Here is a 13015-nt window from a genome sequence, read left to right as displayed (position 1 = left end):
CGTGCTTAGGGGTGGTGCGTACTGTGGCGAGGCCAGGTATTTTCAGGCCGGTGTGCGCAGTGCCAGCGCCCCGCATTTGCCAGGGGGAAGTGGGCACCCAGCCCGTACGAGTGGTGCTAGTTCTGCACTCGAGACCGCCAGTGCGCCTCCACGGTCCAGTGTTTCCTGCTCGTCGTACTAGCCTTGAAGTGCGTGTCTCGAGTCTGATACCTCCAGTACCAGCACCACGCACTAGGCTTCCAGTGCATCAGCCCAGTCCAGTATGTCCTATTCCCGCTCCCCGCACTAGCCCTGAGGTGCGTGTCTCCAGGCTGGTACCTCCACTACTAGCCCCACGCATCAGGCTTCAAGTGCGTCAGCCCAGTCTCGAGCTTCTGAAGACGGTGCCCCGTCCAGAGTGTCTGACGACAGTGCCCCGTCCAGAGTATCCGGCGACAGTACCCCGTCCAGAGTGTTCGACGACAGTGCCCCGTCCAGAGTATCCGGCGACAGTACCCCGTCCAGAGTGTTCGACGACAGTGCCCCGTCCAGAGTATCCGACGACAGTGCCCCGTCCAGAGTATCCGACGACAGTGCCCCGTCCAGAGTATCCGGCGACAGTACCCCGTCCAGAGTATCCGGCGACAGTACCCCGTCCAGAGTATCCGGCGACAGTACCCCGTCCAGAGTGTTCGACGATAGTGTGCAGTCCAGGACCGAGTGAGACGGCCTACAGTCCGGGACCGAGTGAGACGGCCTGCAGTCCGGGACCGAGTGAGTCGGCCTACAGTCCGGGACCGAGTGAGTCGGCCTACAGTCCGGGACCGAGTGAGTCGGCCTACAGTCCGGAACCGAGTGAGTCGGCCTACAGTCCGGAACCGAGTGAGTCGGCCTACAGTCCGGAACCGAGTGAGTCTGCCTACAGTCCGGAACCGAGTGAGTCTGCCTACAGTCTGGAGCTCCCAGAGTCAGCCTACAGTCTGGAGCTGACCAGTATAAGGGGTTATTTGTTATTTCAGTTTGGTCAGGACGAGGCAGGGGGTGTTTGTTTCATGTGGTTTGGGCTAGGTATTTAGGTAGAGGGGTATTTGTTTTATATGGTTCGGGGTGTGTGTGTACTTAGAGGGGTGTTGTATTTATGTGTTCCGGGGTTTTTGGTTTATGTTCTTGTTTTTGTATTCTAGGTTGTGTTTGCACTGCTGTTAGTCCTCCTCCCCCCCAACCCCCCCTCCTCCCTCTCTGCGGATGACTTCGTCAACCATTTTGAAAAGAAGGGTTGACGACATCCGATCCTCGTTTGCTAAGTCAAACGACACCGCTGGTCCTGCTCACACTGCCCTACCCTGTGCTTTGACCTCTTTCTCCCCTCTCTCTCCAGATGAAATCTCGCGTCTTGTGACGGCCGGCCGCCCAACAACCTGCCCACTTGACCCTATCCCCTCCTCTCTTCTCCAGACCATTTCCGGAGACCTTCTCCCCTACCTCACCTCGCTCATCAACTCATCCTTGACCGCTGGCTACGTCCCTTCCGTCTTCAAGAGAGCGAGAGTTGCACCCCTTCTGAAAAAACCTACACTCGATCCCTCCGATGTCAACAACTACAGACCAGTATCCCTTCTTTCCTTTCTCTCCAAAACTCTTGAACGTGCCGTCCTTGGCCAGCTCTCTTGCTATCTCTCTCAGAATGACCTTCTTGATCCTAATCAGTCAGGTTTCAAGACTGGGCATTCAACTGAGACTGCTCTTCTCTGTGTCACGGAGGCTCTCCGCACTGCTAAAGCTAACTCTCTCTCCTCTGCTCTCATCCTTCTAGACCTATCTGCTGCCTTTGATACTGTGAACCATCAGATCCTCCTCTCCACCCTCTCCGAGCTGGGCATCTCTGGCGCGGCCCACGCTTGGATTGCGTCCTACCTGACAGGTCGCTCCTACCAGGTGGTGTGGCGAGAATCTGTCTCCGCACCACGTGCTCTCACCACTGGTGTCCCCCAGGGCTCTGTTCTAGGCCCTCTCCTATTCTCGCTATACACCAAGTCACTTGGCTCTGTCATATCCTCACATGGTCTCTCATATCATTGCTATGCAGATGACACACAATTAATCTTCTCCTTTCCCCCTTCTGACAACCAGGTGGCGAATCGCATCTCTGCATGTCTGGCAGACATATCAGTGTGGATGACGGATCACCACCTCAAGCTGAACCTCGGCAAGACGGAGCTGCTCTTCCTCCCGGGGAAGGACTGCCCGTTCCATGATCTCGCCATCACGGTTGACAACTCCCTTGTGTCCTCCTCCCAGAGTGCTAAGAGCCTCGGCGTGACCCTGGACAACACCCTGTCGTTCTCCACTAACATCAAGGCGGTGACCCGATCCTGTAGGTTCATGCTCTACAACATTCGCAGAGTACGACCCTGCCTCACACAGGAAGCGGCGCAGGTCCTAATCCAGGCACTTGTCATCTCCCGTCTGGATTACTGCAACTCGTTGTTGGCTGGGCTCCCTGCCTGTGCCATTAAACCCCTACAACTCATCCAGAACGCCGCAGCCCGTCTGGTGTTCAACCTTCCCAAGTTCTCTCATGTCACCCCGCTCCTCCGCTCTCTCCACTGGCTTCCAGTCGAAGCTCGCATCCGCTACAAGACCATGGTGCTTGCCTATGGAGCTGTGAGGGGAACGGCACCTCCGTACCTTCAGGCTCTGATCAGGCCCTACACCCAAACAAGGGCACTGCGTTCATCCACCTCTGGCCTGCTCGCCTCCCTACCTCTGAGGAAGCACAGTTCCCGCTCAGCCCAGTCAAAACTGTTCGCTGCTCTGGCACCCCAATGGTGGAACAAGCTCCCTCACGACGCCAGGACAGCGGAGTCAATCACCACCTTCCGGAGTCACCTGAAACCCCACCTCTTTAAGGAATACCTGGGATAGGATAAAGTAATCCTTCTAACCCCCCCTTAAAGATTTAGATGCACTATTGTAAAGTGGTTGTTCCACTGGATATTATAAGGTGAATGCACCAATTTGTAAGTCGCTCTGGATAAGAGCGTCTGCTAAATGACTTAAATGTAAATGTAATGTAGCCTGCAAAACTGTCGTACTGTCGTTTCTTGTTTATTGTATTTGTGTTCACTTATAATTAAATAATGATGAGCACGCAACCCGCTGCGCCTTGGTCTAATCTCTTCGACTACCGTGACACCTGCCTAAATGACTACCGATCCGTAGCACTCACATCTGTAGCCATGAAGTGCTTTGAAAGGCCAGTCATGACTCCCATCAACACCATTATCCCAGAAACCCTAGACCCACTCCAATTTGCATACCGCCCCAACAGATCCACAGATGATGCAATCTCTATTACACTCCACACTGCCCTTTCCCACCTGGACAAAAGGAGCACCTATGTGAGAATGCTATTCATTGACTACAGCTGAGCGTTCAACATCATAGTCATAGCTCATCACTAAGCTAAGGACCCTGGGACTAAACACTTCCCTCTGCAATTGGATCCTGGACTTCCTGACGGGCCTCCCCCAGGTGGTAAGGGTAGGTAACAACACGTCTGCCACGCTGATCCTCAACATGGGGTCCCCTCAGGGGTGCATGCTCAGTCCCCTCCTGTACTCCCTGTTCACCCATGACTGCATGGCCAGGCACAACTCCAAAATCATCATGAAGTTTGCAGATGACACAACAGTGGTAGGCCTGATCACCGACAACAATGAGACAGCCTGTATGGAGGGGGTCAGAGACCTGGTGGTGTGGTTCCAGGATAACAACCTCTCCCTCAACGTGATCAAGACAAAGGAGATGATTGTGGACTACAGGAAAAGGAGGACCGAGCATGCCCCCATTCTCATCGATGAGGCTGTAGTGGAGCAGGTTGAGAGTTTCAAGTTCCTTGATGTCCACATCACCAACAAACTATCATGATCCAAACACACCAAGACAGTCGTGAAGAGGGCATGACCATGCCTATTCCCACTAAGGAGACTGAAAAGATTTGGCATGGGTCCTTAGACCCTCAAAACGTTCTACAGCTGCACCATGGAGAGTATCCTGACTGGTTGCTTCACTGCCTGGTATGGCAACTGCTCAGCCTCCGACCGCAAGGCACTACAGAGGGTACATCACTGGGGCCAAGCTTCCTGCCATCTAGGACTTCTATACCAGGCGGTGTCAGAGGAAGGCCCAAAAAATTGCCAGACTCCAGCCACCCTAGTCATAGACTGTTCTCTCTACTACCTCACGGCAAGCTGTACCGAAGCACCAAGTCTAGGTACAAAAGGCTTCTTAACAGCTTCTACCCCCAAGCCATAAGACTCCTGAACAGCTAATGAAATCGCTTCCCGGACTATTTGCATTTCCCCCAACCCCATTTTTATGCTGCTGCTACTCTCTGTTTATTATCCATGAATAGTCACTTTACCTCTACCTACATGTACATATTACCTCAATTACCTCAACTCACCGGTGCCCCTGCACATTGACTCTGTACTGCCACTCCCTGTGTATAGCCTCACTACTGTTATTTTATTGTTGCTCGTTAATTATTTTTTATTTGTATTATTTTTTATTTTATTGACTTATTTTTTACTTCAGTTTATTTTACAAAATACTTTCTTAAAATGTTTTTTTTTCTTCTTAAAACTGCATTGTTGCGTTTGTAAGTAAGCATTTCACTGTAAGGTCTACACATGCTGTATTCTGCACATGTGACAAATACAGGATTGATTTGATTTGGATATATCTGTATCAGCTTTGTACATATGGATTTGGGGATTTTCTCCCATTCTTCCTTGCAGATTTTCTTAAGCTGTGTTAAGTTCAACGGGGAGCATCGATGAACAGCAATCTTCAAGTCTTTTCACAGATGTTTAATGGGATTCAAGTCTTGGCTTTTGCTGGGCCACTCAAGGACATTCACATTCTTGTTCTGAAGCTATTCCAGTGTTGCTTTGGCTGTATGCTTGGGGTCATTGTCCTGTTGAAACGTAAATATTTGCCCCAGTTTAAGGTAATTTGCACTCTGAAGCAGGTTCTCATCAAGGATTTTCCTGTATTTGGCTCCATTCATTGTTCCATCTATCCTTACCAGCCGCCCCGTCCCTGCTGCTGAAAAGCATCCCCATAGCATGATGTTGTCACGACAGTGCTTCACGGTAGGGATGGTGTTAGACGGGTGATGAACTGAGCCTGGTTTTATCCAGATATAGTGTTCTGAATTCAGGCCAAAGTGTAAAATGTTTGTCTCATCAGACCACAGAATCTTTTGCCTTATGCTCTCAGAATCATTCACGTGCCTTTTTGCGAACTCCTGGCGTGCTGTCATGTGCCTTTTTCTCAGGAGTGGCTTCTGTCTGGCCCCTCTCCCATAAATCCCAGATTGGTGAAGTGCTGTAGAGACTATTCTCCTTCTGGCAGGTTCTCCCATCTCTGCCAAGGAACTGTAGTTCTGTCAGAGTGGTCATTGGTTTCTTGGTCACCTCCCTGATCAAGGTCCTTCTTGCCCGGTTGCTCTGTTTGGTCGGATGGCCAGCTCTAGGCAAAGTCTAGGTAGTTCCATATGTTTTTAATTCCCAATGCTGGAGACCACAGCACTTTTGGAAACTTTCAAAACTCTAAGAATTGTTTTATACCCTTCCCCAGATATACAGTATGCCTCATTACAATTCTATCTTGGAGATCTATGGACAGTTCCTTGGACTTCATGGTATAGGTTCTGCTCTGACATGCACTGTCAACTGTAGGACCTTCTGTAGACAGGTGTATTTCTTTCTAAATAATGTCCAAACAATTGAATTGGTTGTAATGACATCAAGTTGTAGTGACATCTCAAGAATGATCAAGGGAAATTGGATGGACCTGAGCTCAATTTGGAGTGTCATTGCAAGGGGCGTGAATACTTACGTAAATTAGATATTTTTGTAAAACGTGTTTCACTTTGTCATTATGGGGTATTGTGTGTATATGGATGCAAAAAAAATCTATTTAATACATTTTTGATTCTGGCTGTAACACAACAAAATGTGGAATAAGTCAAGGGGTATGAATACTTTCTGAAGGCACTGTATGTGGAACTGCATTATTCATACAGTGATAAGTTTCCACAGCCTCTACTGTGACATTTGCCATTTAGACGAGGCATGATAGACTCTTTCCCCTGGTGAGTGACATTGCATCCCACTGACTCAGTTGACATTTCCATGGTTACATTTTTTATTTCCCTTCAACATGTGAGAGTTGCATCCATTTAAAGAGAACTCACAGGGAGGGATGCCAGTACTGTACGAGCCGTGGCTGGGCTCCTTATGTCTTAGAGAGCAATGTGGAGCGTCGGTACTAAGTGGTTGGGATTTGCTCGAAGAGCATCAGCTCGTGTTAATGACCTGTAGTCTTCAGCAGGGCTTATCCATTCAAATCAACGCCACAGAGAGGATTTCTCAAGTCTGATGATTAAAGTAAGATTCTGTATCATTGTATGGAGGTGCTTTAAAAAGTTGAGACCTTAGTCTTTCCTCAAGCTGTGGAGCTTTAAGGGCGTCACTTTAAGGGCCTGTCACTTTAAGGGCCTGTCACTTTAAGGGCCTGTCACTTTAAGGGCCTGTTGACTATGACAAGCAACACACTATCACAATTAATGTGTGTAGAATTATATTACAGCATGTCAGACTTATCACGTTTAATTGCATACAAGTTTGGATCCTTTTAAATAGTTTTCTAACATACATTAAGCAGTTGGCTTTCCATAGCAAACATACTGCTAGAGACGTTTGAAAACTGAGATTAGGGTTTTCTACACAAGTGCATTGGCATCACTCATTAAATCAAATCAAATGTATTTATGAAGCCCTTCTTACATCAGCTGATATCTCAAAGTGCTATACAGAAACCCAGCCTAAAATGCCAAATAGCAAGCAATGCAGGTGTAGAAGCAAGGTGGCTTGGAAAAACTCCCTAGAAATGCCAGAACCTAGGAAGAAACCTCGAGAGGAACCAGGCTATGAGGGGTGGCCAGTCCTTTTCTGGCTGTGCCGGGTGGAGATTATATCAGAACATGGCCAAGATGTTCAAATGTTCATAGATGACCAGCAGGGAGGGTCAAATAATAATGATCACTGTGGTTGTCGAGGGTGCAACAGGTCAACACCTCAGGAGTAAATGTCAGTTGGCTTTTCATAGCCGATCATTCAGAGTATCTCTGCTGTCTCTAGAGAGTTGAAAACAGCAGGTCTGGGACTGGTAGGACGTCCGGTGAACAGGTCAGGGTTCCATAGCCACAGGCTGAACAGTTGAAACTGGAGCAGCAGCACGGCCAGGTGGATGGGAGACAGCAAGGAGTCATCAGGCCAGGTAGTCCTGAGGCATGGTCCTAGGGCTCATGTCCTCCAAGAGAGAGAAAGAAAGAAAGAATTAGAGAGAGAATACTTAAATTCACACAGGACACAGGATAAGACAGGAGAAGTACTCCAGATATAACAGACTGACCCTAGCCCCCCGACACATAAACTACTGCAGCATAAATACTGGAGACTGAGACAGGAGGGGTCGGGAGACACTGTGGCCCCGTCCAACGATACCCCCGGACAGGGCCAAACAGGCAGAATATAACCCCACCCACTTTGCCAAAGCACAGCCCCCACACCACTAGAGGTATCTTCAACCACCAACTTACCATCCTGAGACAAGGCCGAGTATAGCCCACAAAGATCTCTACCACGGCACAACCCAAGGGGGGGTGCCAACCCAGACAGGAAGATCACGTCAGTGACTCAACCCACTCAAGTGACGCACGCCTCCTAGGGACGGCATGGAAGAGCACCAGTCAGCCAGTGACTCAGCCCCCGTAATAGGGTTGGAGGCAGAGAATCCCAGTGGTGAGAGGGGAACCGGCCAGGCAGAGACAGCAAGGGCGGTTCGTTGCTCCAGTGCTTTTCCGTTCACCTTCACCCTACTGGGCCAGACTACACTCAATCATAGGACCTACTGAAGAGATGAGTCTTCAATAAAGACTTAAAAGTTGAGACAGAGTCTGCGTCTCTCACATGGGTAGGCAGACCATTCCATAAAAACGGAGCTCTATAGGAGAAAGCCCTGCCTCCAGCTGTTTGCTTAGAGATTCTAGGGACAGTTAGGAGGCCTGCGTCTTGTGACCGTAGCGTACGTGTAGGTATGTACGGCAGGACCAAATCGGAAAGATAGGTAGCAGCAAGCCCATGTAATGCTTTGTAGGAAAGCAGTAAAACCTTGAAATCAGCCCTTGCCTTCACAGGAAGCCAGTGTAGAGAGGAGTTGAGGAGTATGATATGATCAAATGTTTTGGTTCAAGTCAAGATTCTAGCAGCCGTGTTTAGCACTAACTAAAGTTTATTTAGTGCTGTATCTGGGTAGCGGGAAAGTAGAGCATTGCATTAGTCTAACCTAGAAGTCACAAAAGAATGGATATGTTTTCCTGCATCATTTTTGGACAGAAAGTGTCAGATTTTTGCATTGTTACGTAGATGGAAAAAAGCTGTCTTGATATGTTCGTCAAAAAATAGATCAGGGTCCAGAGTAACACCGAGGTCCTACACAGTTTTATTTGAGGCGACTGTACAACCATCAAGATTAATTGTCAGATTCAACAGAAGATCTCTTTGTTTCTTGGGACCTAGAACAAGCATCTCTGTTTTGTCCGAGTTTAAAAGTAGAACATTTGCAGCCATCCACTTCCTTATGTCTGAAACACAGGCTTCCAGCGAGGGCAATTTTGGGGCTTCACCATGTTTCATCAAAATGTACAGCTGTGTGTCATCTGCATAGCAGTGAAAGTTAACATTATATTTCCGAATGACATCACCAAGAGGTAAAATATATAGTGAAAACAATATTGGTCCTAAAACTGAACCTTGAGGAACACCGACATTTACAGTCATGTCACTTGCTGTTAAAACATGTTTTACTTTGTCATTATGGGGTATTGTGTGTACATAGATGATACAAAAAAATATTGAATACATTTTTTTATTCTGGCTGTAACAAAACAACATGTGGAATAAGTAAATGGGTATGAATGCTTTCTGAAGGCACTGTATGTGCAAGTTGGTGCTGCTTGAGAGAGGAAGTTAATCCAATGTCAAACAGCCTGATCTATGTTTTTTTCTAATTTTACACAGATAAAGCTGTTATATATAAGAATGTTCAAAGTATAGCTGAGCAAGGTTTATGTTGTTTCAGTGACATTTGTTTCACTTTAGCTATTTCTTCTCTAGTTATCATAACATAAGCGAAATTGGAGGGGAGAGAGTCGCTGAAACAACATACAAAACATGCGGAGCTTTGCACAGACTGATTTTATTTTGTTCAAATTGGTTTTGAATCCATGTATTTGTCACTGTTTTTATCTATTGGGACCTCAACAATTTGAGAAAACTTTGAATAAATCATGTTGGGCATTCAATCAGAAATAAGAGATATTGGATTTGGATGTTTACTGTGGTGTAATCCAAATCTATTTAAAATACAGAAATAATACATGTGTATACAGTACCTTACACTGCTTTTGGTCCCTTTTCTAATTAATTTAAATAAAGTGTGCAATCCCCTGAAAATGTATTCCCCATACATAGTAATGAAAAAAAAACATGTCATACATTATATAATCTATTTCAGATCAAGTCAATATTTAGAAAGTCCCACTGAAATAGACTCTATAAGTATAATAATACAACATTTCGTCAAACTAGACACATTTCCATGTTTGAAACAATCATATCAAAATGGATCAAAATGGATCAAAATGGATCAAAATGCATGTGCTGATGTTCCACTAACAGGGACCAGAGTTGGATCTAACATTGAATTGTTGATAGCAAGCTTCCTATTACAGAGCCTTCAGAAGGTATTCCTACCCCTTATTCCACATTTGTTATTTCAGCCTGAATTCAAAATGGATGAAGTCTTTTTTTCTCACCAATCTACACACAATACCCCATAATGGCAAAGTGAAAACGTGTTTTTAGAAAATGTTGCTAATTTATAGAAACTTAAATTCAGAAATATCGCAAATACATAAGTATTCACACCCTTGAGTCATTATTTTGTAGAAGCACCTTTGGCAGCGATTAAACCTGTGAGTTTTTCTGGGTAACTCTCTAAGAGCTTTATCATTGCTAGACAACCATTTTCAGGTCTTGCTATACATTTTCAAGTAGATTTAAGTCAAAACTAACTCAGCCATTCAGGAACTTTCACTGTCTTCTTGGTAAGCAACTCCAGTGTAGATTTGGCCTTGTGCTTTAGGTTATTGACCTGCTGAAAGCTGAATTCATCTCCCAGTGTCTGGTAGAAAGCAGACTGAACCAGGTTTTCCTCTAGGATTATTATGCTTGTGCTTTGCTCCATTCTGTTTATTTTTTATCCTGAAAACTCCCCAGTCCTTAGTGATTACAATCATACCCATAACATGATACAGCTACCACTATCCTTAAAAATATGGAGAGTAGTACTCAGTAATGTGTTGTATTGGATTTTCCCAAAATATACTGTAACACATTGTATTCAGGACATGCAGTTAATCGCTTTCCCACATTTTTTGCAGAATTACTTTAGTGCCTAGTTGCAAACAGGATGCATATTTTGGAATATTTTTTATTCTGTATACGCTTCCTTCTTTTCCCTCTGTAATTATTTTCCCTCTGTTAGTATTGTGGAGTAACTACAATGATGTTGATCCATCCTCAGTTTGTAACTGTTTTAAAGGTACCATCAACCTAATTGTGAAATCCCTGCGCAGTTTCTTTCCTCTCTGGCAACAGAGTTAGGAAGGACACCTGCATCTTTGCAGTGACTGGGTCTATTGATACACCATCCAAAGTGTAATTAATAACTTCACCATGCTCAAAGGGATATTCAATGTCTCCTTTTTGAATTTTTACCCATCTACCAATAGATGCCATTCTTTGCGAGGCTTTGGAAAACCTCCCATGTCTTTGTGGTTGAATCTGTTTTTGAAATTCACTGCTCAACTGAGGGACCTTACAGATAATTGTATGTGTGGGGTACATAGATGGGGTAGTCATTAAAAAATCATATTAAACAATATTTTTGCACACAGAGTGAGTCCATGCAACTTATGTGACTTGTTGAGTACATTGTTACTCCTGAACGTATTTAGGATTGCCATAACAAAGGGGTTGAATACTTATTGACTCAAGACATTTCAGCTTTTCATTTTGTATTAATTTGTAAAAATGTAGAAAAACATAATTCCACTTTGACATTATGGGGTATTGTGTGCAGGCCATTTCAATTCAGGCTCTAACACAACAAAATGTGTAAAAAGTGAAGAGTTGTGAATACTTTCTGAAGGCACTGTATATATTCATGAAGTGACGTTACAAACCATACTCATTATTTCTGTCTTCTGCCCTATAGGATATTTGACAGTAACCATTGAGCCCCTTCCTCCTGTTGTTGTGGGAGAGACTGTCACCCTGAAGTGCAACTTCAAGACTGATGGAAGACTTCGAGAGATTGTGTGGTATAGGGTGAGTAAAGCTGCAAGTTCATACACTATACTGTATATGCATGCCATGTACACCAGCCTTACAATACTAATCAGTGTGACTTAATCCATTTTAGTTTTATTTCATATGTTTTATATGATGTAGGTATTTAACTCTTGACCAAATGCCAATTAGCCTCTCTTCCTCTAGTGGTATAGTGTGATAAATTCCAATGTTAAGAAATAATAAGGGCCAGGTAATTCATGCCAGGTGTGAAGGGTGTCACTCTGGCTTTTGGTTAGGAATATGATTTTCCTCTCAGTTATGCCTGGATATTTTGCATAAAATAGAAGCTAATGTGACATTAATAGCAGATGATTACAGTTCAGAGGCTGGGTTTTATCTATTGAAACAATGGTGTTCCAAAGTGGTCACACCGAACCACTTGGATGGATGTCAATGAAGCAACAGCTGTCAGCTCACGGCCTGATTATTTCATTTACCCAGAACTCCCCAATTATGCGCCGGTTAGAATTATACAAGTACGCAATATGAAATATGCTATATTTCTTCTGTGGAATTCTGCAGTCATAGACAGTACCCTGGCTGATACAGTTTGGCCAAATATACATATTTGCACCCTTGCACTTTTCTTCAATAATTCCCTATTTCTTGTAAACAAGTTGAACTGAAAATACATTTTATTGGATTTTCAACATAGCAAAGCCACATTTATTTTTGTAAACTTTAGCTTACAATTTTTATTTTTGAAAATAAAGAATCACGTGGACAAAATTATTGGCACCCTGTAGCTAGTACTTGGTTGCACAGCCAAGATAACTCCCAACAAATGCTTCTTGTAGCCATCAATGAGTTTGTTGCACATTTCTACTGGCAATTTTGCACAGTCTTCAGAAGCAAACTGCTCTAATTCTTCAGCGTGTGAGGGGGTGCCCTCCACCAACTGCTGATTTCAGCTCTCGCGATAGGATATGAATGTGATTCAGATCTGGACTCTTTGCTGGCCACTCCAGAACATACCAGTGGTTTTTCTTGAACCATTTCTTGTGGCTTTGATGTGTGTTTGGTGTCATTGTCCTGCTGGAAGATCCACCACCTTCAACAGAGACCCAGTTTTGGACACTGGGTTAAACATTCCACTCCAAAAAATCTTGATAATCTGCTGATTTCATGACGTTTTGCACACATTCAAGGCTCCCAGTACAAGAGGCAGCAAAGCAACCCCACAGCAGTATCGAACCTTCCCCATGTTAGATTGTTGGGAGGGTGTTCGTCCATTTGGTCGTTGGTAAACATAAGAAGACCACACTGCTGAACGAGACACAAGAAAGCCTTATTGAACTTCTTATAAACCTACCTAAACAAGTCTAAATCCTGGGGGAAATGTTATGTGGACACACCGCTGTTTCGCTAAAAAGCTCAGGGATAGTGCTGGATAAATGTAACCACTCTCAAGTTCATAGACATAGCTATGGATGCAAGGACTGACCGTCCATTATATTAAAAAAAAATAGTTTTAACCATGTTTTTAG

The 13015-nt window shown here is 44.9% G+C and overlaps 1 protein-coding gene across 2 annotated transcripts in view; it reads left to right on the top strand.

The window, feature by feature from the left end:
• Positions 1-13015, top strand: part of igsf21a (immunoglobin superfamily, member 21a) — a 265550-nt gene that overhangs the window by 97725 nt on the left and 154810 nt on the right. For both annotated transcript variants that reach the window (XM_014166637.2, XM_014166636.2), the window contains exon 2: positions 11392-11504. In XM_014166637.2, the coding sequence (XP_014022112.1) occupies positions 11392-11504 (113 nt within the window). The remainder of the gene's footprint in view (positions 1-11391; positions 11505-13015) is intronic.

The sequence above is a fragment of the Salmo salar genome, chromosome ssa22 (assembly GCF_905237065.1).
Source record: "Salmo salar chromosome ssa22, Ssal_v3.1, whole genome shotgun sequence".
In the NCBI taxonomy this organism is placed as follows: domain Eukaryota; kingdom Metazoa; phylum Chordata; class Actinopteri; order Salmoniformes; family Salmonidae; genus Salmo; species Salmo salar.
This window is presented reverse-complemented; position numbering and strand designations above follow the sequence as displayed.